Source organism: Canariomyces notabilis, assembly GCF_033297395.1.
Source record: "Canariomyces notabilis strain CBS 508.74 unplaced genomic scaffold N656scaffold_24, whole genome shotgun sequence".
NCBI lineage: Eukaryota > Fungi > Ascomycota > Sordariomycetes > Sordariales > Chaetomiaceae > Canariomyces > Canariomyces notabilis.
In genome coordinates, this window is record NW_027041846.1 from 312,336 (window position 1) to 332,297 (window position 19,962).

The following is a 19,962-nucleotide window of genomic DNA, read 5'->3' on the forward strand; positions in this document are numbered from 1 at the left end:
GTACATTATACTGTATATCCTGGCCCCTGACACATGTCTCGCTGGCTTCCGCGACAGGGGTCCCGGCAGGTCGCGTTCAAACTGCCATTTGCAGGAAAATACACGCTAACTTTCCCGTTCAGGACGCACCTCAGTCCCTCTGTTCCTTTCCTCAACTCTTCACTTCCGGTCATCGTCTTGTTTGAGAGAACGTGCGGCAGGACTCAAGATACCCCCTTACGGCGTTGATTTTTCTTCTCGGCCTGTACTTTTACCGCATCGTAACTAATTTCTCGCTCTGTTCTCTCGACAATCCGCAGCCGCCGCGCCCGACTGCACCTCCCTAATTTCCTCCCCCGAGACCCGGCAGAGCGATGATATCGGCCGAACCGTGATATCAAATTCTCCGAACCAAACTTCTCTATGGAAGCCGTTGCGCCTCCCCAAGCCATGAGCCCGGGGACCAACGGCGTTGCGAACACGCCGTTCGCCGCCGTCGATCCTGTCCGCGTTGTCGACCATCTTACCGTCCTTCTCGAAGCAGCGCTTGGCGCAACCCGGGCCGAACTCGAGGCTCCCGGCAGCCTGCTCTCGAAGACACGGTACTCAGACACGCTTCAACGGTGCAGTCGCTTCGCCCTGGATACCCAGGTCGCCCTCTACATACAGAAGGACTTGATACCGACAGATTCGCTCGAGAATGGCGCTGCAGATGATTGTATGACTGCCTTCCGCCCGTTCCATCCGCTGGTCCAAATGATGCTGATATGCATGTAGATGTGCCACCGCACGTATACACCATCTCGTCCGACCTCTCCTCATCCACAACTACCGTGGCTTTCCTCGTGCTTCTCAAGCGCCCGCAGCCTCTCGACCCTAGTATCCCGATAACCTCGCAAATCCAGATGCTCAATCTGCCCGGGCCTGCCTCCCTGTCCGCAAACGCTGGCGAACAGGGACCGACCGGATCGCCCTACGAAATCCTCCAGCTCTACCTCCATAACGGCCTGGCGCCGTACTTTGACGCCAGCACCAAGAGCCAGCAGGTGCTGAGCGGCGGAAGAGGCCGGACCGATGTCGATGCTAAAACCGGCATTCCAGTTACCAAAAAGCGCTGGACCGAGCTCGAACTCAGCCTATCGCACCTCCAGCAGAACATCGAGATCCCAGAGGTCTCTCTGCCCTTCCACCCCATCGTGCAGACAGCTCTGGACGATGCGGCAGCTCGGCAGTCTAAACCGACTCTTGATATCATCCCTCCCGCAGTCTTGCAGGACAGCACGTTCCTCAACAACCTGCAAGCTACTGTGAACAACTGGATCAAGTCGATCCAGGCCATCACCAAGATGACGAGGGATCCCACCACGGGCACGGCAACGCAGGAGATAAACTTTTGGCTCTCGATGGAGTCGGCGCTGGAGGGAATTGAGAACCAGCTCAGGAGCGAGGGTGTGATGCTCACGCTCGAGATTCTCAAGCACGCCAAGCGTTTTCAGGCGACTGTCAGTTTTACTGCGGACACGGGCTTGAAGGAGGCCATGGAAAAGGTGCAAAAATACAACCAGCTGATGCGCGACTTCCCCCTCGATGAGCTCCTTTCCGCCACTACGCTCCACAAGATTAAAGACTCGATCGGCCAGATCTTTGTGCATCTGAACAAGAAGCTGAGAATATGTCCTTATCCCATTCGCCGGGCGCTTCCCCTGGTGGAGGCCATCTCGGGAGATTTGGATGAGGTGCTGCACCGCCTGCTGCCAGGCACCGAACTGGTCAAGCTTGACTATCACGATTTCAGCCGTGTGATGAAGCAGACTGATGAGATCTTCAAGGCATGGGATGACAACATCAAGGAGTTTACAAACGTCGCTCGCGAGGTTACCAGACGTCGGAATGAGAGGTTCATCCCCATCAAGGTCAACCCCCGGCACGCCGAGCTGCAGTCTCGCTTGAAGTACGTCGGCAACTTCCGTGATAACCATGAGCAGCTGCAGCGGACCATCGTCAACGTTTTAGGGCCAAAGGTAACCGTGAATGGCATCGTCGACGGGTCGGGCGCTAATGGCACCGCGGTTGTGGAGGAGATTGGCGACGTCGACGCGGTTGAGGAGGTGAGACAGGCCTGGGAGGGCTTGAAAGACGTCGACCTTCTTGATGTCACCCCGGAAGGCACCCAGAAATGGGCACGTGCCGAGAACATTTACAACGAGCGGACGTCGCGCGTGGAGAACTCGATCATCGCCCGGCTACGGGATCGGCTGGCGACGGCAAAGAATGCCAACGAGATGTTTCGCGTATTTTCCAAATTCAATGCGCTCTTCGTGCGGCCCAAGATCCGCGGCGCCATTGCCGAGTACCAGACACAGCTGATCGACAATGTCAAGCAAGCCATCACCGCGTTACACGAGCGATTCAAGCAGCAGTACGGCCACTCCGAGGCCCATGCCATGGCTCAGCTACATGACCTGCCCCCAGTGTCTGGCGCCATCATTTGGGCGCGCCAAATTGAAAGGCAGCTTGACGGGTACATGAAGAAGGTTGAGGATGTCCTCGGCGCCGACTGGACCTTACATGCCGAAGGCCAGAGACTGCAGAGCGATAGCGATCTGTTCCGGAAGAAACTCGATGCACGCCCCATCTTTGAGGCGTGGCTCCATGATGTGCAGAGGAAGCAAATCTCTATATCAGGGCTGCTCTTCAACATCAACCGGATCCGGTCAGCCGGAAATGTGCTGGAGCTTGCAGTCAACTTTGACGCCCAAGTGATTGCGCTGTTTAAAGAGACTCGGAACCTGGTATGGCTCAACTTTCCTGTTCCGCACTCGGTAAACAACGTGGCCAAGGAAGCCAAGCGTGTGTACCCGTATGCCGTCAGCTTGATGGAGAGTGTGAGGACATTTGCCCAGACTAACCGCCAGATTTCTGAAATGTCGGAGGTTGCTGTGCTTCTCAGCGGCCATCGTGATGAGGTCTATGGCCTGATTGCCAAGGGTATACCCCTTAAATGGGAGTCGTTCGTCAACAGCTACGAAGTCCACTTCAAGAATAATCGCATGACAAATGCTCATTACCAAGACATCGGCAAGAACGGAGAGAGCAAGCACGTCCTGTTCATCCGCGAGTTCGCCGCCGCTGTGTCACTTTTACAGTCGAAGACTATCACCTTGGCGAACATCCACGCCACCGTACAGACGGCGCTTGCCGAGCTTGAACGATGCCCCTACGAGGTTGCGGCATTCGAATCGCGCTTGGAGACCATCCAAAGCGCAGTCGACCAGCTCAACCTGGAGCAATATGTCAACCTTGGTTATTGGGTCGAAGGCATGAACAAACAGATTAGAGCGGTTCTGCTTGCTCGACTGCAGCACGCTGTGCAGGCCTGGATTGAGGCTTTTGAGGACGAGCATCCTGAGCGGCAGAACGACCGCAAATGGGCTATCGAACCTGCCGACGACAAAAGAACGGATGTTCCGGTCATAAAAAAGCTGGTGCACGAAATTACGATGCGCAACCAGGTCATTTACCTCGATCCGCCGCTCGAGTTCGCCCGGGCTAGCTGGTACTCGCAGCTTCAGGACTGGATCGGCGTCATTTGCAATCTGAAAAAGATCAAGGCTACACGCTACCAGATGACTATTAGCACGACAGTTTACGATGAACCCCGCTTCAATGACCTGCCCGGCGCCTGCACACAGGCTCTCTTGCGGGTGCAGACCTCGATCGAGAAGAAGATACGGGAGATTGGTGCCTACGTGGACAAGTGGCTCCAGTTTCAATCTCTCTGGGACCTGCAATCTGAACATGTCTATGATGTCCTAGGCGATCAGTTGTCGAGGTGGCTGCAGCTTCTCCAAGAGATCCGCAAGACACGTCAGACCTTCGACACGACCGAGGTCAGCCGATCGTTTGGCCATATCACCATCGACTACGATCAGGTCCAGACCAAAGTCAACGCAAAATATGATCAATGGCAGCATGACATTCTGATCAAATTTGCTGGACGCCTGGGCACGCGCATGCGGGAAGTTCATGCCGAAATTGAGAAAGCTCGTAGGGATCTGGAAGGTCAGGCCATCGAGGCCAATTCAACGGCACAGGCGGTGCACTTCATCACGCTCGTCCAGACCTGTAAGCGCCAGGTGAAGCTATGGGCCCCCGAGGTGGAGACATTCAGGCAAGGAGAGTCAACGCTGGTCAGGCAACGATACCAGTTCCCGAACGATTGGCTCCACGTTGGACATCTGGAGGGGGCATGGGATATGTTGAACGAGTTGCTCGCCCGCAAGGCCAAGATCGTGCAGGACCAGACAGACGCTCTGCGTGCCAAGATTATTGCCGAAGACAAGGTTGTGATGGACAAGATCAACGAGATTGCCCAGCAGTGGAACGAGGAGAAGCCTGTTTCGGGCACCATCGCCCCGGATGTCGCTTCGGCCACGCTTAGTGATTTCGAAAACAGAATCACCAAGCTTCAGGAGGATTCCTCCATGGTTGCCAAGGCCAAGGAAGCGCTCGACCTGCCGGCAACATCCGACACTTCTCTCGGCGTCATTCTGGAAGAGGTTCAGGACTTCAAGTCTGTCTGGGCCTCATTGTCGACCATCTGGAAGAACCTGAACGAGTTGCGGGAGACCCTATGGAACAGTGTCCAGCCGAGGAAGATCCGGTCCTCCATCGACAACCTCATCAAGATGACCAAAGAGATGCCGAGCAGGATGCGCCAGTATGCTGCCTTTGAGCATATTCAAAACGTTCTACGGCAACTAATGAAGGTCAACCCCATGCTGGCAGAGCTCAAGTCAGAGGCTGTCCGCGACCGACACTGGACCAAGATCTACAAGCAGATCAAGCCCGGCAAGCGCTACTCTCCTGTCTCCATGACACTTGGAGATGTCTGGGACCTCAACCTCGTCGCTACAGAGGTCATCGTCAAGGATATCATTATCCAGGCGCAAGGCGAGATGGCTCTGGAAGAATTCCTCAAGCAAGTGCGCGAGACCTGGACAGGCTACGGCCTCGAGCTTGTCAACTACCAGAACAAATGTCGTCTCATTCGCGGCTGGGACGACCTCTTTGCGAAGTGCAGCGAGAATCTCAACTCGCTGCAGGCCATGAGACATTCCCCATACTACAAGGAGTTTGAGGAGGAAGCTTCCGCCTGGGAGGACAAGCTCAACCGCGTGCACGTTCTCTTCGATGTGTGGATTGATGTACAACGCCAGTGGGTCTATCTTGAGGGTGTCTTCACCGGGAATGCCGACATTAAGCATCTGCTGCCTATCGAGTCGTCGCGATTCCAGAACATCAACAGCGAGTTCTCGGCCGTGATGAAAAAGGTCTATAAGCAGCCCAACGTTTTGGATGTCCTCAATATTCCGAATGTGCAGAAGTCTTTGGAACGGCTGGCCGAACTTCTCAACAAGATTCAGAAAGCGCTCGGAGAGTATCTTGAAAAGGAGCGTGTTTCGTTCCCCCGCTTCTACTTTGTCGGCGACGAAGACCTGCTTGAGATGATTGGCAATAGCAACGACACCATGCGCATTGCCAAGCACTTCAAGAAGATGTTTGCTGGTCTCACGGGCTTGGTCATGGACGAGGAATCGGTCATCACGGGATTCACTTCAAAAGAAGGAGAGGTGGTCCGTCTCAAGAAGGAAATCAATCTCGTCAAGACACCAAGGATCAACGACTGGTTGGCTCTGCTGGAGAACGGAATGAAGTCGACCCTTGCTGAGCTTTTGGCTGAGGCAATTGAGGAGTTTGGACCCATCTTCGCCAGCGAGAAAATCGACCGCGAGGCTCTCAACAAATTCATGGAAGCATATCCCAGCCAAATTGTTGTCCTTGCTACGCAGGCAGTTTGGACCACCTCGGTTGACCAGGCGTTGACTGAGGGCGGTGGCAACCTGCAGGCGCTGTTTGACCGCGAGGTGCAGGTCCTCCGTCTCCTCGCCGACACCGTGCTCGGAGACCTCGACGTTCTGATGCGCAAGAAGTGCGAGCAGCTCATCACCGAATGTGTGCACCAGCGAGATGTCATCGAGAAGCTGATCAAGGCAAACGCCGCGTCCAACACACATTATCTCTGGCTGCTCCAGATGCGCTATGTCTACGTTCCTGAAGGCGACTTTCTGCAGCGTCTGCACATCAAGATGGCGAACGCCAAGCTCAACTATGGCTTTGAGTATCTAGGTGTGCCTGACAGGCTGGTTCGGACACCTCTTACAGACCGTTGCTTCCTGACCCTGACCCAGGCCCTCTGTCAACGCTTGGGTGGCTCTCCCTATGGCCCTGCAGGCACTGGCAAGACAGAGTCGGTCAAGGCGCTTGGTATCCAGCTCGGCCGATTCACGCTCGTCTTTTGCTGCGACGACACTTTCGACTTCCAAGCCATGGGTCGTATTTTCCTCGGTATCTGCCAAGTGGGTGCTTGGGGTTGCTTCGACGAGTTCAACCGTCTTGAAGAGAGGATCTTGTCTGCCGTTTCTCAGCAGATTCAAAACATCCAACTTGGCCTCAAGCAGGGCGCTGAAGACGAAAAGGCTCAGATCGAGCTCGTTGGTCGCCAGCTCCGTGTCAACGCAAACACGGGCATCTTCATCACTATGAATCCTGGCTACGCCGGTCGTTCCAATCTTCCCGACAATCTCAAGAAGCTGTTCCGCAGTGTCGCCATGTCCAAGCCCGACAAGGAACTCATCGCCGAAGTTATGCTCTATTCTCAGGGTTTCAACCAGGCCAAGCAGTTGTCCAAACACACGGTGCCCTTCTTCGACCAGTGCTCGGTGAAGTTGTCAAAGCAGGCACACTACGACTTCGGCCTCCGTGCGCTCAAGAGTGTGCTGGTAAGCTCTGGCGGCCTCAAACGTGCACGTCTAACTAGCAGCGATGGCACCCTTGGCGCCGAGGAGGTCGTGGAACCCGAAATCCTTGTGCAAAGTATCCGCGAGACCATCGCGCCTAAACTGATCAAGTCTGATGTCGACATCATGATGGAAATCGAAGCGGTCTGCTTCCCCGGTGTCAAGTATGTGCCCGCCAATCTGGAAATGCTTGAGGAGGCAATCCGCCGCCTCGCGGCCGAGAGACATCTGGTCGTCAACGAGACCTGGATGACCAAGGTTCTCCAGCTCTACCAGATCCAGAAGATTCATCATGGCGTAATGATGGTCGGTAACTCAGGCTCCGGGAAGTCAGCAGCCTGGAGACTGCTCCTCGACGCCCTCCAGCATGTCGAAAATGTTGAGGGAGTGTCGCATGTCATTGACAGCAAGGTCATGTCCAAAGAGGCGCTCTATGGCAATCTCGATTCTACGACAAGAGAGTGGACCGATGGCCTGTTTACCAGCATCCTTCGCAAGATTGTCGACAATCTCCGTGGCGAGGACACTAAGCGGCACTGGATTGTCTTTGACGGTGATGTCGATCCGGAGTGGGTCGAAAACTTGAACAGCGTGCTCGATGACAACAAGCTGTTGACTTTGCCGAACGGCGAGCGTCTCAACCTCCCTCCGAACGTCCGCATCATGTTTGAGGTTGAAACTCTCAAGTATGCGACGCTCGCAACCGTCAGTCGTTGTGGTATGGTCTGGTTCAGCGAAGACACCGTGTCGCCCAGCATGATGGTTACCAACTACCTTGAAACATTGCGTTCCGTTGCTTTTGAGGATCTCGACGAAGATGCCGTTGCCACGGGGCAGAATTCGGCAAAGGCGCTGGAGGTTCAAAGGCAGGCTGCCGAACTCTTGCAGGCCTATCTCATGACGGATAACTTCATTCTCTCGGCCTTGGCACAAGCCGAAGGATTCAACCACATCATGGAGTTTACCGTCGCTCGTGTGCTGAACACCCTCTTCTCGCTTCTTAACAAGGCTGTGCGCAATATTATCGAGTACAACGCACAGCATACAGACTTCCCTCTCGACCCAGAGCAGGTGGAGGGGTATATTTCCAAGAAGCTGCTTCTTGCCCTGGTGTGGGCTTTGACTGGCGACTGCCCTCTAGCGGACCGCAAGTCGTTTGGTGACAAGATGGCGGGCCTTGCCAGCTTCGGTTCGCCGCCGCTCGACGGCACAAGCTCTCTCATTGACTTCGATGTTTCCCTGCCCAAGGCTGAATGGTCACCCTGGCAGAACCAAGTGCCGACCATTGAGGTTAACACCCACTCGGTCACACAAACGGATGTGGTCATCCCTACACTCGATACCGTTCGCCACGAGGACGTCCTGTACTCCTGGCTTGCCGAACATAAGCCGCTGCTCCTGTGCGGCCCTCCTGGTTCTGGCAAGACGATGACATTGTTCAGCGCGCTCCGGAAGTTGCCCAACATGGAGGTAGTCGGCCTCAACTTCTCAAGCGCAACAACACCTGACCTCCTCATCAAGACATTTGAGCAATACTGTGAATACAAGAAGACACTCAATGGGGTCATGCTCTCGCCGACCCAGATTGGTCGCTGGCTGGTCATATTCTGCGACGAGATCAATCTGCCTGCCCCCGACAAGTATGGCACGCAGCGTGCCATCTCTTTCCTCCGCCAGCTCGTCGAGCACAACGGCTTCTGGAGGACGTCGGACAAATCCTGGGTCACCCTCGACAGGATCCAGTTTGTCGGCGCTTGCAATCCCCCAACGGACGCTGGCCGTACACCGATGGGAGCGCGATTCCTTAGGCATGCTCCCCTCATCATGGTGGACTATCCCGGCGAGCAGTCACTCATGCAGATCTACGGCACCTTCAATTCGGCTGTGCTCAAGATAATTTCTTCGCTTCGCGGCTACGCCGAACCGCTTACGCAGGCCATGGTCCGCTTCTATCTCGAGTCGCAGCAACGCTTCACCCCCAAGATTCAGCCACACTACGTCTACAGTCCTCGTGAACTCACGAGATGGGTGCGCGGCATATACGAAGCAATTCGGCCGCTCGAGACGCTGTCCGTCGAGGGCCTAATTCGCATATGGGCTCACGAAGCGCTTCGTCTTTTCCAAGACCGCTTGGTGGCCGAAGAAGAGCGCAAGTGGACCGACGATGCAGTGCGTCGCATCGCCATGGAGTATTTCCCTACTATTGACGAGCAGAAGGCGCTCGGTGGCCCGATCTTATTTTCCAACTGGCTGTCGAAGCACTATGTGCCGGTGGATCGTGAGCAGTTGCGCGACTTTGTCAAAGCCAGGCTCAAAACTTTCTGCGAAGAGGAGGTTGATGTGCCACTCATTCTGTTCAATGACGTCTTGGAGCACGTCCTCCGCATCGACCGGGTTTTCAGGCAGCCGCAGGGCCATCTCATTCTCATTGGTGTCAGCGGAAGCGGCAAGACAACTCTGTCGCGATTTGTGGCCTGGATGAACGGTCTCAAGGTGTTCCAGATTAAGGTGCACGGCAAGTATTCGGCTGAAGACTTCGACGAGGATCTGAGGGAAGTCCTCCGGCGCTGTGGTTGCAAGGGCGAGAAGATTTGTTTCATCATGGACGAGTCTAACGTTCTTGACTCTGGATTTCTGGAGCGCATGAACACTCTGCTTGCCAACGCCGAGGTGCCCGGTCTATTCGAGGGCGACGACCTTGCGGCGCTCATGACGGCCTGCAAGGAAGGAGCCCAGCGGCAGGGCTTGCTGCTCGATTCTCAGGAGGAACTCTACAAGTGGTTCACCGGGCAGATTGTCAAGAATTTGCATGTCGTGTTTACCATGAACCCTCCCGAGGACGGACTGTCATCCAAGGCGGCAACGTCGCCTGCGCTCTTCAACCGTTGCGTGCTTAATTGGTTCGGCGACTGGTCCGACCAGGCTCTATTCCAGGTCGGGCACGAGCTCACACATTCCGTCGATCTGGACAGGCCGAACTGGACGGCCCCAGACACCCTCCCTGTCGCCTACCGCGGGCTCAACCTGCCTCCTTCGCACAGGGAGGCTGTCATCAATTCCATGGTTTACATCCACTACTCCCTGCAGCGATTCAACGCCAAGCTGCTCAAACAGCAAGGCAAGGTCACGTTCCTCACTCCGCGGCATTTCCTCGACTTTGTCGCGCAATATGTCAAACTATACAATGAAAAGCGCGAGGATCTCGAGGAGCAGCAGCGTCACCTCAACGTTGGTCTCGAAAAGCTCCGTGACACGGTGGACAAGGTCCGCGATCTCCGCGCTAGCTTGGCGGAGAAGAAAGCACAGCTCGAGCAGAAGGACGCAGAGGCCAATGAGAAGCTGCAGCGTATGGTTGCTGACCAACGTGAGGCCGAGCAGAGGAAGAACACGTCTTTGGAGATCCAGGTCGCGCTTGAGAAGCAGGAGGCCGAGGTGGCGTCGCGCAAGAAAATTGTGCTCGAAGACCTCGCCAAAGCAGAGCCTGCTGTCGAGGAGGCAAAGGCGTCTGTCAGTAATATCAAGCGGCAACATCTTACCGAGGTGCGATCCATGTCTTCGCCGCCTCAGGGTGTCCGTCTTGCTCTAGACGCCGTCTGCACCCTGATCGGCCATAAGGCCAACGATTGGAAGCAGATCCAGGCCGTTGTCCGCCGGGATGATTTCATCGCCAGCATCATCAACTTCAACAATGAAAAGCAAATGACAAAGGCTTTGCGGCTCAAGATGCGAAACGAGTTCTTGACAAACCCGGAGTTCACGGTCGACAAGGTGAACCGTGCCAGCAAGGCCTGTGGTCCGCTTGTGCAGTGGGTTGAGGCCCAAGTCAACTACGCTGAAATCCTGGACCGTGTTGGGCCTCTCAGGGAAGAGGTAATGCTGCTTGAGGAGCAGGCGTTGCAGACCAAGGCGGAGGCAAAGGCAGTCGAGCAGACGATTGAGAACCTCGAAGCCAGCATCGCCACGTACAAGACGGAATACGCGTCGCTCATCAGTGAAACGCAAGCCATCAAAGCCGAGATGTCCCGAGTTCAGTTCAAGGTCGACCGCAGCGTCAAGCTCCTGGATAGCCTGTCGTCTGAGAGGACCCGCTGGGAGGAGGGTAGCAAGTCGTTCGAGACCCAGATCAGCACTTTGGTAGGCGACGTTCTCGTTGCGGCGGCGTTCCTAGCATATAGCGGTTTGTATGACCAAACTTTCCGGAAGTCCATGATGGAGGACTGGCTCCATCAGCTGCACCTATCGGGGATCCAATTCAAGCAGCACAATCCAGTCACCGAGTACCTCTCTACGGCGGATGAGCGACTTGGCTGGCAGGAGAACACACTGCCGGTCGACGATCTGTGCACCGAGAACGCCATCGTCTTGAAGCGATTCAACAGGTACCCGCTCATCATCGACCCGTCAGGACGCGTCACCGAGTTTCTGCAGCGAGAGTGCAAGGACCGCCGCCTCACTGTCACGAGCTTCTTGGACGACTCGTTCACGAAGCAACTCGAAAGCTCGCTCCGTTTCGGCAATCCGATCCTTATCCAGGATGCGGAGCACCTCGACCCTATTCTCAATCATGTGCTCAACAAGGAGTACCAGAAGACTGGTGGTCGGGTTCTAATCCAGCTCGGCAAGCAGCAGATCGACTTCTCACCCTCGTTCAAGCTCTATCTATCCACACGAGACCCGTCAGCCACTTTTGCGCCGGATATTTGCAGTCGCACGACGTTCGTCAACTTCACTGTTACCCAGAGCAGCTTGCAAACACAGTCCTTGGCTGAGGTGCTCAAGTCGGAACGTCCCGACGTTGATGAGAGGCGCTCGAACCTCATCAAGCTGCAGGGCGAGTTCAAAGTTCACTTACGGCAGCTCGAGAAGCGTCTGCTGCAGGCGCTCAACGAGTCTCGCGGCAACATTCTTGATGACGACAATGTCATCGAGACGCTCGAGACACTGAAAACGGAAGCCGCTGAGATCTCGGCCAAGATGAGCAACACCGAAGGCGTCATGGCTGAAGTCGAAGAGATCACGCTCCAGTACAACGTCATTGCCCGGTCGTGCAGCGCTGTCTTCGCTGTCTTGGAGCAGCTGCACTACCTCAACCACTTCTACCAGTTCTCTCTGCAGTACTTCCTCGACATTTTCCATTCCGTCTTGCACGGCAACCCGCACCTGGCAAACGAGACAAACCACAACGTCCGTCGCGATGTCATTGTCAAGGACCTCTTCGTGACGACGTTCAAGCGGACTGCGCTAGGTTTGCTGCAAAAGGATCGCATTACATTGGCGATGCTCCTCGCTCAGGCTTCCCCTTATAAGATGGACAAAGGCTTGTTGGACGTGATTCTTGACGAGCGTGTTGAGGGCAGAGACGTCTCCACGGATAGCGAAGCGAAGGACGAGGTGTTCGTTCGCGCAAAGAGGATTACAGCCCTCAAGGATAAGCTCGATGGCATTTCGGAAGTAGACTGGACCAGGTTCTTCACCGAAGAGCTTGCCGAGAATTTTGTGCCCAAGGTCTGGGACGACAGCACTGAGGCTACCAACCAGGCTCTCCTCTCCTTGTTGCTGGTCAAACTCTTCCGCCTCGACCGCTTCGTGCCCGCGGCCGAGCGCTTTGTCACACTAGTCTTTGGCTCCGAACTCTTTGACATTGTCGAAGACCTTAAGCAAACAGTGGACCAGGTGTCCGCGACGAGGCCCATCTCCCTTGTCTCGAGTCCCGGCTTCGACGCCTCGTACAAGGTTGACGGCCTTGTAGAGCGTATGCGGGTGCGCTGCACAAATATTGCGATGGGCTCCAACGAGGGTCTCGCCAGCGCCGACAAGGCCATCAGCAATGCCGCTCAGACAGGCACTTGGGTTCTGATCAAGAACGTCCACCTTGCCCCGACATGGTTGCAGAGTCTGGAGAAGCGCATGGACTCGCTCAATCCAAATCCCGAGTTCAGGCTCTTCCTGTCCATGGAGTCATCGCCCAAGATACCGGTTAATCTGCTGCGCGCTTCGCGGGTGCTGATGTACGAGCAGCCTGCCGGCGTCCGCGCCAATATGAAGGACTCCATGTCGTCACTCTCGACGCGGTCCGTCAAGCCACCCGTTGAGCGGACCAGACTGTATCTGCTTCTCTCGTTCTTGCATGCCGTTGTTCAGGAGAGGTTACGGTACGCTCCCAACCTGGGGTGGAAGGGCTTCTGGGAGTTTAACGATGCCGACGTAAGTCTCCTTTCCTCTGCTTTTCAAGTTGATTGATCATTCCAATGAATCCCGACCCGAACTCGGCTAATTCGAAACGCGAAATAATAGTACGAATGCTCCACCTTTGTGATAGACACATGGGTAGACGCGACGGCACAGAACCGCACCAATATCGCCCCGTCCAACATCCCCTGGGACATGATCCGCTACCTGGTAACGGAGACGTATGGCGGCAAGATCGATGACGAAGGTGACTTTGGCGTCCTCACCCAGCTCGTCCACACCTTCCTCACACCGGCCGCCTTTGATATCGGCCATAAGCTTGTCCGTGCCAGTGGGCTGCAGCAAGGAGCCGCAGCCGACAGCGAGGACGACGAGGATGCGGCCGCCGTGGAACTGGTCGTCCCCTCGGGCACCTCCCTCCAGGAGTTCATGAGCTGGATCCAGCGCCTGCCCGAGCGCGAACCGCCAACCTACCTGGGCCTGCCAGCCAACGCGGAGAAACTGTTGCTTGTCGGCCTTGGGCGGAACCTGGTTGCGGACCTGAAGAAGGTGACGGATTTGTTGGATGAGGGTGAGGCGTTGATGACTGAGGCGTAGGAGAAACTGTTGCTTGTCGGCCTTGGACGGAACCTGGTTTCGGACCTGAAGGTAACGGATTTGTTGGATGAGGGTGAGGCGTTGATGACTGAAGCGTAGGCGGCTGCCTTGTTTGGAGTTTGGGAGGCGGTGGGAGGGAGTTGGTGAGCGGGGAGTTTGGTCTGATAATGCTAATGTAATTGGTGTACTGTTTACAAGGCCAGGATTCCCGACTGGATTTGGGTCCGCTCTGTTCTTTCTTTTTCTTTTGGCTTGTTGATATTACACTTTTAGAGGAGTAATACGGGGATTCGCATCTGTGTAGTTTGGCGTGGCCTGTTAGCACGCGGTGGTTCGTGACCGTAAACCTTCCCCGGAACAGTGTCTGAATTGGAATTTTGCCTTGTACGTATACCCGCGTCCGTTTTCCCTGATGTCCTGATGTAACTGAGTCTCTTCTCTATCTGCTGGGCTGTTGAAAATCTATACCTGATCATTGCCGCTAATAGAAATTGTATGCAAAGAACGCACAGTGGGTAGAAGCCAGCCTATATCATAACCTATCTGGCATTCTTTTGAACGTGAGAAAGGCAAGATACTCCGCCTTCGCCTCTATCTAGCCCATCCAGACGTAGCCGAAAATCCAAGTCGTCCAGTATATCCTTATGCGCCACTAATATATCAATCGAAAGCGATGTCCATTTCGTCCTGCCCCCTGCCTCCGTGCCCATCGCTCTTTTCATCCTTATCCTTACCCTTCGTTGCCTTCTCCCCATCCTGTTTTTCCTCGTTCTCGGGCATCTCTGACGTAGAGGACAACAACCGAGAGAATGCTTCCGGTGTCAGGAACTCGGCATAGCCTTTCATCGTCATGGGCACACCCATCATCCCATGGGCTACTAGTCCCGGGGAGGAGTAGTAGGCCCCCATGGGTTCGAGCCAGCGATTCTCCAGTGCATACATAGCCGGTTCGAGCAGAGCCGGGCAAACGGACACACCGGGCGCAAGCGGAGGCAAGCCTTGGATGCCCAGCACTTTGGTGGCGAAATCACGGAACGGGGTGATCATTCTGGCGACGGCGACGGCCTCCTCGAATGACGCATTGGAGTCCGCAGAATGGTGGATGTCGTCCTCTAGCGGTACCATAAGCTGCAGATTGTGAGCGAGCACCTGGTTGAGGAAGCGCAGGATCAGAGTCTCTGAACTCAGGGTGCTCAGCTTCTCGAGAGCTCGGGCGCCGTCCAGGGCTCGATCCAACGCGGCTGCGGCCGCGTCCGTACCTGTCTCATGCTTTGTCGACGTGGCGGCTAGCATCATGCCAACCATGGTGCTGAGGAGCTCGGTGGCTGAGATATCCAGCTGCTGATGGGCCTTCTCGGCCCAGGAAATGTCTAGGTTAGGGCAATTCTCGAGCTCCAAAATGTTTGAGTCCGACAAGGACGGCATGCACGAGCGAACCAGGATACACCAGAGCGTAAGCAAGACCTGGTAAGCCTCTGTCACCTCGTTGCCATCCGTGACGCGGATCACTTGAGGGATTGAAGGAGAGTGTTGCAGCACGACGAGGCACCACTTCAGGCACGACATCAGACAGTCGATCTGAAGGAGCGGGTCGGTATTTTGAGCATCACCGCTGAAAGCAGGCTGCTGGCTCCTGAACTGCTCCAAGACGTCAATGTTGCAGATGTACTCCTCTTCTACGTCAAAGTCAGTACACTGGTTGTACTGCGCGAGCGTTGAGCCAAGCAGCACGAAGGTGGGTATGTCGAGGCTTGGTCCTCGGGGCTTGAGCGTCCGCAGACGCTCTAATCCGCCGTCGTCCACTACGTTGTCGTTGATGGCCTTTTCGAGCAGCTGGATGCGGTCGCTTTCGGCGTTCAAGTCCGGGCCCTGGGCATGGCCCCACATGAGGTCGAACAGAAAATTAGAGCAGGTGTTCTCGCCATGCTCCTGCACCGTCTCCATGTCGTTGACCAGCATTTTCTGAACTTCATTTGCCTGTCTGTCGGTTTGAGCTGTGCGGACACAAGCGAAAATGCTAGCTACGAGGCGCTTGCCGTTGGGGTGAGTCTTCTCGTATAGCGCACGGTATACGCCAAAGGAGTAGTGCGCGTCTCCCAATTCCTTCAGGATATCGGCGAGCCAGCGGTGTTGATTCACTGCCTCGTCCGAATCCAAGCGTACCTGGTAAGGCTCTGGCGCGGGTGTAGCGGGCGGCTTGACTGTTGACGCAGGAAGGCTTAGTGTCAGAGCAGCGGGAGCTTGAGCGGCAAAAGGCTTGACGGGTCTAGCCCTTGAAGAAAGCGTGTCTTTGGCCAAGGGGCGCGGCTTGTTGGATGACGGCCGAGCATCTGACCTCTTTGCCGGAGATCTTCGAGGCAATCTCGTTGGGGGCGCGGGTTGATCCGACTTGGTATACTTCCGGAACCCCCAAATATCGAATTGGTGTATGTATTGGCGTCTCCTGTTATAAGTGTAGGACTCAGTTAGCTGCATTTGTCCGGCTTTCATTAGTGACACGCACGTGGCATCGAAGCTGTGTTCGGTTTTCATGTGCTCCATAACATCGTTGAGGGTTCGGTTTTCATCGAGGTACTTGCTCCGGAGAATGGGCTTGAATTTTTCCCATGTCTCGGACGGGATTCGGCGGGCGTTGTGACGTTGTGTAACGAACCGGGTCATGGTGCAACTGCCTATGTTGATGCGAACTCTGCTTGGTCGCTGGAGTGAGTCTGTGCAGCACCATGGCAACAGCGTTCCTCGAGTAGTCACTATATATTCGGGAGTCTTGGGGAGGAGGCATTGTATTGTACAAATACTCGAATTGGTCTTGTGGCATTTTGATATTGTCGTCCGCGGGCTATGTGACGCCTGGAAATGTGCCTCGCAAGGCATCAAGCTCACCGAAGTAGATTGATGAGACATGTTGAAAAATAAGCCTTGGTGGCCAATGAACCAGTACCTTCGGCCCTGAGCTGCGTGGCTAACTAATGCAGGTTGAGGTGTACCTACGCTCGGGAGGTGTGGACAGCCAGCCTCAGGTGTATGTGCATATGGAAATTACCTACTGGTACCTGTCAAATTGCAAATTGTATGCGACGGCAGCTATGCCATGACGCCGGCGATGTGCGAGTTAGTTCGTTATTCTTGATGCAGGAGCAGGAATTGGAATTCCACATGCTGCAGTTCCACCCTTGGATATCCAGGAGATGGAAATGGAATGGTTGGAGGGGACTGTGAATATAATGAAGCTCTCCTGGCAGGAATGCCTGAGGGCGCATTCTTAACACATTGCTGTCTTGATCTTTGCCATGCCACTGGGTAGTCGAGACGATGAGCCATGGATCTTTCGCGGAATAGGCGCATGGGCTGACGAAATTCTGCCGTGCGAAGCGGGCAGTCACCAGGAGCCGGCGGTTGACGGATCGCCGGATCTACTGCCGGTGCAGGAAACACGGCGCTGCTCAGATTCCCAAGACCGATCGAGCGCCTCTCTGGGTCGGGAGCACGGAGTTTCTCGGGCAGCAACCCAGGAAGCACCGCCTCCGCCACGATCATATGGGTCGCGGCGCCGTGCGTCGGTAGATGCCCACCACTCTTCAGAAAAGAAGGCGACAAATGCAGGTCAACCCGAAGACCAAATCAAATTGCTGGCAGAACCCCGTCTCAACGACACCTTGACCTGCATCAGCGACCCCATCAGTTTTCGAACGGAGCAGGACATACCAGTCAAGGGCACCTGGGCATGGTGTCGTCTGTACAAATCAAGAGGTTAGTAAAGTCAGCGGCAGGTAATCGGTTTGGTGCACACTATGTTGACTGGTCATCTTTCACAGGTGGTTCGAACAGCAGTGCGATGGCCTGCTGGACGACGGTGTGATGACAGAAAAGCGAACAAGGACAAAAGAAATTGAGGGTTTTGGATTTTGGACCTTTGGGTGCCAAATTGCCAATTAACGTCGGCTAGGCTGCCTCTGCCTGGAAGTCCGGAGTCAAGACTCGCGTTGTACAAGAGGCTTTCTGTCTGGACAAGAATCGGGGGTGATGGGAGGAGGAGGTGCATGGTGCAATCGTCCAGCTGACTTGTTCGTGACCAAACCTGGCAGGTTGTGCAATCAATCGACGGCAGCAGGAGCAAAGCACTGTATGGACACAGTATCGAGTTGTACTGATCGTACCGGTTTGTACTACTGTAACCATGGATACTTTGCACTGTATAATACTACAGGGTATGGATACGTACCGTCGTCCTCGGCACCTGTCGATGTCTTCTCGAGCTTCATCAGCCTTCTGTCCGGTATTGATCCAGATTCTTTTCAGAACAGTAAATTCATTTTGTGGGTGTATGAGAAGATGTCTTCTTCAGAGGCACGAGAGGTACTTCGTAAAGCTGCAATGCATGCTTGCTGGATGCACACCAACATTCGCCGTGTACCGAACCTCAGTGAAGCCTATGACGTAACTAAACCACCCTAAACGCCCAATTCTGACCTTGGCCCCGCGGACCTCCCACAGCAGCTGCCCGCTAATGCACGATGCACGCGCGAACCATCATAAAGAGGTTTCAAGGTAGAGGTAGTTCTACAGTAGCTGTGCCAGCCGGAAGTTAACAGATACTGCCAGGCCGGCATGGATACTTTACCCAGACCCTGGGCAAGGCTGGCAAGCAATGTCGATTCCCAGCGCCGCGGGCTTTGAAGTTAGGGACCGAAAGGGAGCATCTGGAACGGATCAAACGACGCATAAAGGGGTGACGTACCATCCCTTCTTGGACGCGTCAAAACATGTCTCGAAGCACGAGGCCAATCCAGTGGTCTGTTCAATCAGAAGGCTTGCTGCAGGTCTTGCAACTGCACCCTTCCCTTCCCCGCAGAACGACAATAGCGGCGGATCCCTACTTGTAGTGTACTGTACTGTACATAACCGTTCTTGTTTCAATCCTTGCCTCGTCCCACGAGTTACAGCATCCGATTCATCTTTTGATCTGTCAGCACTGTTCCTCCACTACATAAACCTCCCAAGCCCCGCCATCTTGTCTTTCAAACCAGTACCCCGGACGTATCCAGACCGTGAGCTCAACTTGAACCATCTGAAGCTCCACCGACAACAACAACCATGGATCGCTTCCACCATAGTGCGTGGCACCCCCCGTGCTTACATCGCTTGTACTGACAGCCCGGACATCTAGTGAACCCCTTTGCTAAGAGGGACTCCCACAGCGCCAACGCCATCATCACCTACAAGGTCCTGACCCTCATCACCTGGCTGCTGTCGGCTGTGGCAACCGTCTACTACTACTTTGAGCCCCCGCACGACGGCCGCTACCATGGCGGGACCATCTGGCACCAGAACTACGAGCACTATTCTGGCTTCACCCTCAATTCGGTCATCGTGTCCATCTACTGGTGCGGTCCCTTCCGGCCCTCTCCGATGCCTCCGATGCCTCCTGAATACTGACCTCTCGTTCCAAACAGGCTGGTCCTCCTCCTCCTCCAACTCGCCTACATAGGCCATCTGTTCTCGCCCAATGCCGAGACTGTCAACGCAGCCTGCTCGGTTGGTTCCCGTATGTATCACTTTACCCTCCCGTGGCGGTCTAGAAGGTATAGGATAGTGCCACTGATACCAATCGCCTCTCCCTGAACAGATTTCATCCTCAACAACCTGCTGCACTTCGCCTTCATCATGCTGTTCGTCCGCTCGCACTTTGTCTGGGCCGAGGTGATGCTCATCCTCAACTTTGCCAACCTGACGTCGCTCTACTTCCGCCGCGTGGCCGTCACCCACCACCCGCGCCTGCTGTTCGTCCACTTCCCCGCCGTGTCGGGTCCCCTCGCCTGGACCTTTGTTGCCCTGTACTGGAACGGTGCCATCATGGTGCCCCACCACAACAGCCTCGTCGCCCGCATCTTTGCAAATATCTTTGTCTGGGCCCTGCTGGGCTACGGCATGTTCTTCATTGCTGCTTACAAGGTGCGTAATGCCATGACTTCTCCTCTGTATGATCATAATCATATGCATACAGTAGTTGTGCGCGTGCTGACTGGCTCGGGCTGGGCTTGGACAGGATTACTCCATGGGCTTTTCCCTCAGCGTGCTGTCCGCTGCGCTGGGCGTGGCCCAGTTCTTCCGGCAGATCGTCGCCTTCCAGTGGATCTTTGCCTTCACCATCATGGCCGTACTGTTTGTGTTTACCGTCATCGTCGCCGTGCCGGCTTGGACGACCCGAAGCGAGGCTCAGCGGCCCGCGGACGCTGAGAGGGCGCCGCTGCTTGCGGATAACTAGGCAGAGCTTGTTGGCCCGGACTACTCTGTCCCGGATGGAGAAAAGGGGTGAGCAGGGTGGGAGAGAGACAAG

The 19,962-nt window shown here is 55.2% G+C and overlaps 4 protein-coding genes across 4 annotated transcripts; 2 read left to right on the forward strand and 2 right to left on the reverse strand.

Moving 5' to 3' along the window:
• Window positions 1-402: 402 nt before the first annotated feature.
• On the forward strand, window positions 403-13,625 carry N656DRAFT_715656 (uncharacterized protein; the record flags this gene model as incomplete). Its single annotated transcript, XM_064812064.1, has 3 exons — window positions 403-697; window positions 757-13,043; window positions 13,134-13,625. 3 exons carry the CDS (start codon window positions 403-405, stop codon window positions 13,623-13,625), a joined length of 13,074 nt encoding a protein of 4,357 aa, XP_064667180.1.
• A 361-nt stretch (window positions 13,626-13,986) lies between these two features.
• N656DRAFT_782851 (uncharacterized protein) lies at window positions 13,987-16,632 on the reverse strand. The gene is made up of 2 exons (XM_064815834.1): window positions 16,129-16,632; window positions 13,987-16,068 (listed from the first exon to the last, which is right to left on the reverse strand). Exons 1-2 carry the CDS (start codon window positions 16,284-16,286, stop codon window positions 14,286-14,288), a joined length of 1,941 nt encoding a protein of 646 aa, XP_064667181.1. The 5' UTR covers window positions 16,287-16,632; the 3' UTR covers window positions 13,987-14,285.
• Window positions 16,633-17,231: 599 nt separating this feature from the next.
• N656DRAFT_831483 (uncharacterized protein) lies at window positions 17,232-17,834 on the reverse strand. Its single transcript, XM_064818629.1, has 3 exons — window positions 17,537-17,834; window positions 17,331-17,359; window positions 17,232-17,280 (listed from the first exon to the last, which is right to left on the reverse strand). Exon 1 carries the CDS (start codon window positions 17,802-17,804, stop codon window positions 17,568-17,570), a length of 237 nt encoding a protein of 78 aa, XP_064667182.1. The 5' UTR covers window positions 17,805-17,834; the 3' UTR covers window positions 17,232-17,280; window positions 17,331-17,359; window positions 17,537-17,567.
• An 885-nt stretch (window positions 17,835-18,719) lies between these two features.
• Window positions 18,720-19,890, forward strand: N656DRAFT_770928 (DUF1774-domain-containing protein; the record flags this gene model as incomplete). Its single annotated transcript, XM_064813812.1, has 5 exons — window positions 18,720-18,738; window positions 18,793-19,009; window positions 19,079-19,170; window positions 19,252-19,577; window positions 19,672-19,890. The coding sequence occupies 5 exons, from the start codon at window positions 18,720-18,722 to the stop codon at window positions 19,888-19,890; spliced, it is 873 nt and encodes a 290-aa protein (XP_064667183.1).
• Window positions 19,891-19,962: the final 72 nt, after the last annotated feature.

Coding starts and splice junctions, on each gene's coding strand:
- N656DRAFT_831483 (XM_064818629.1), bottom strand. CDS start 17,804: ATGGTTACAGTAGTACAAACCGGTACGATCAGTACAACTCGATACTGT.
- N656DRAFT_782851 (XM_064815834.1), bottom strand. CDS start 16,286: ATGACCCGGTTCGTTACACAACGTCACAACGCCCGCCGAATCCCGTCC. Junction 16,069..16,128: donor GAACACAGCTTCGATGCCAC/GTGCGTGTCACT, acceptor CACTTATAACAG/GAGACGCCAATACATACACC.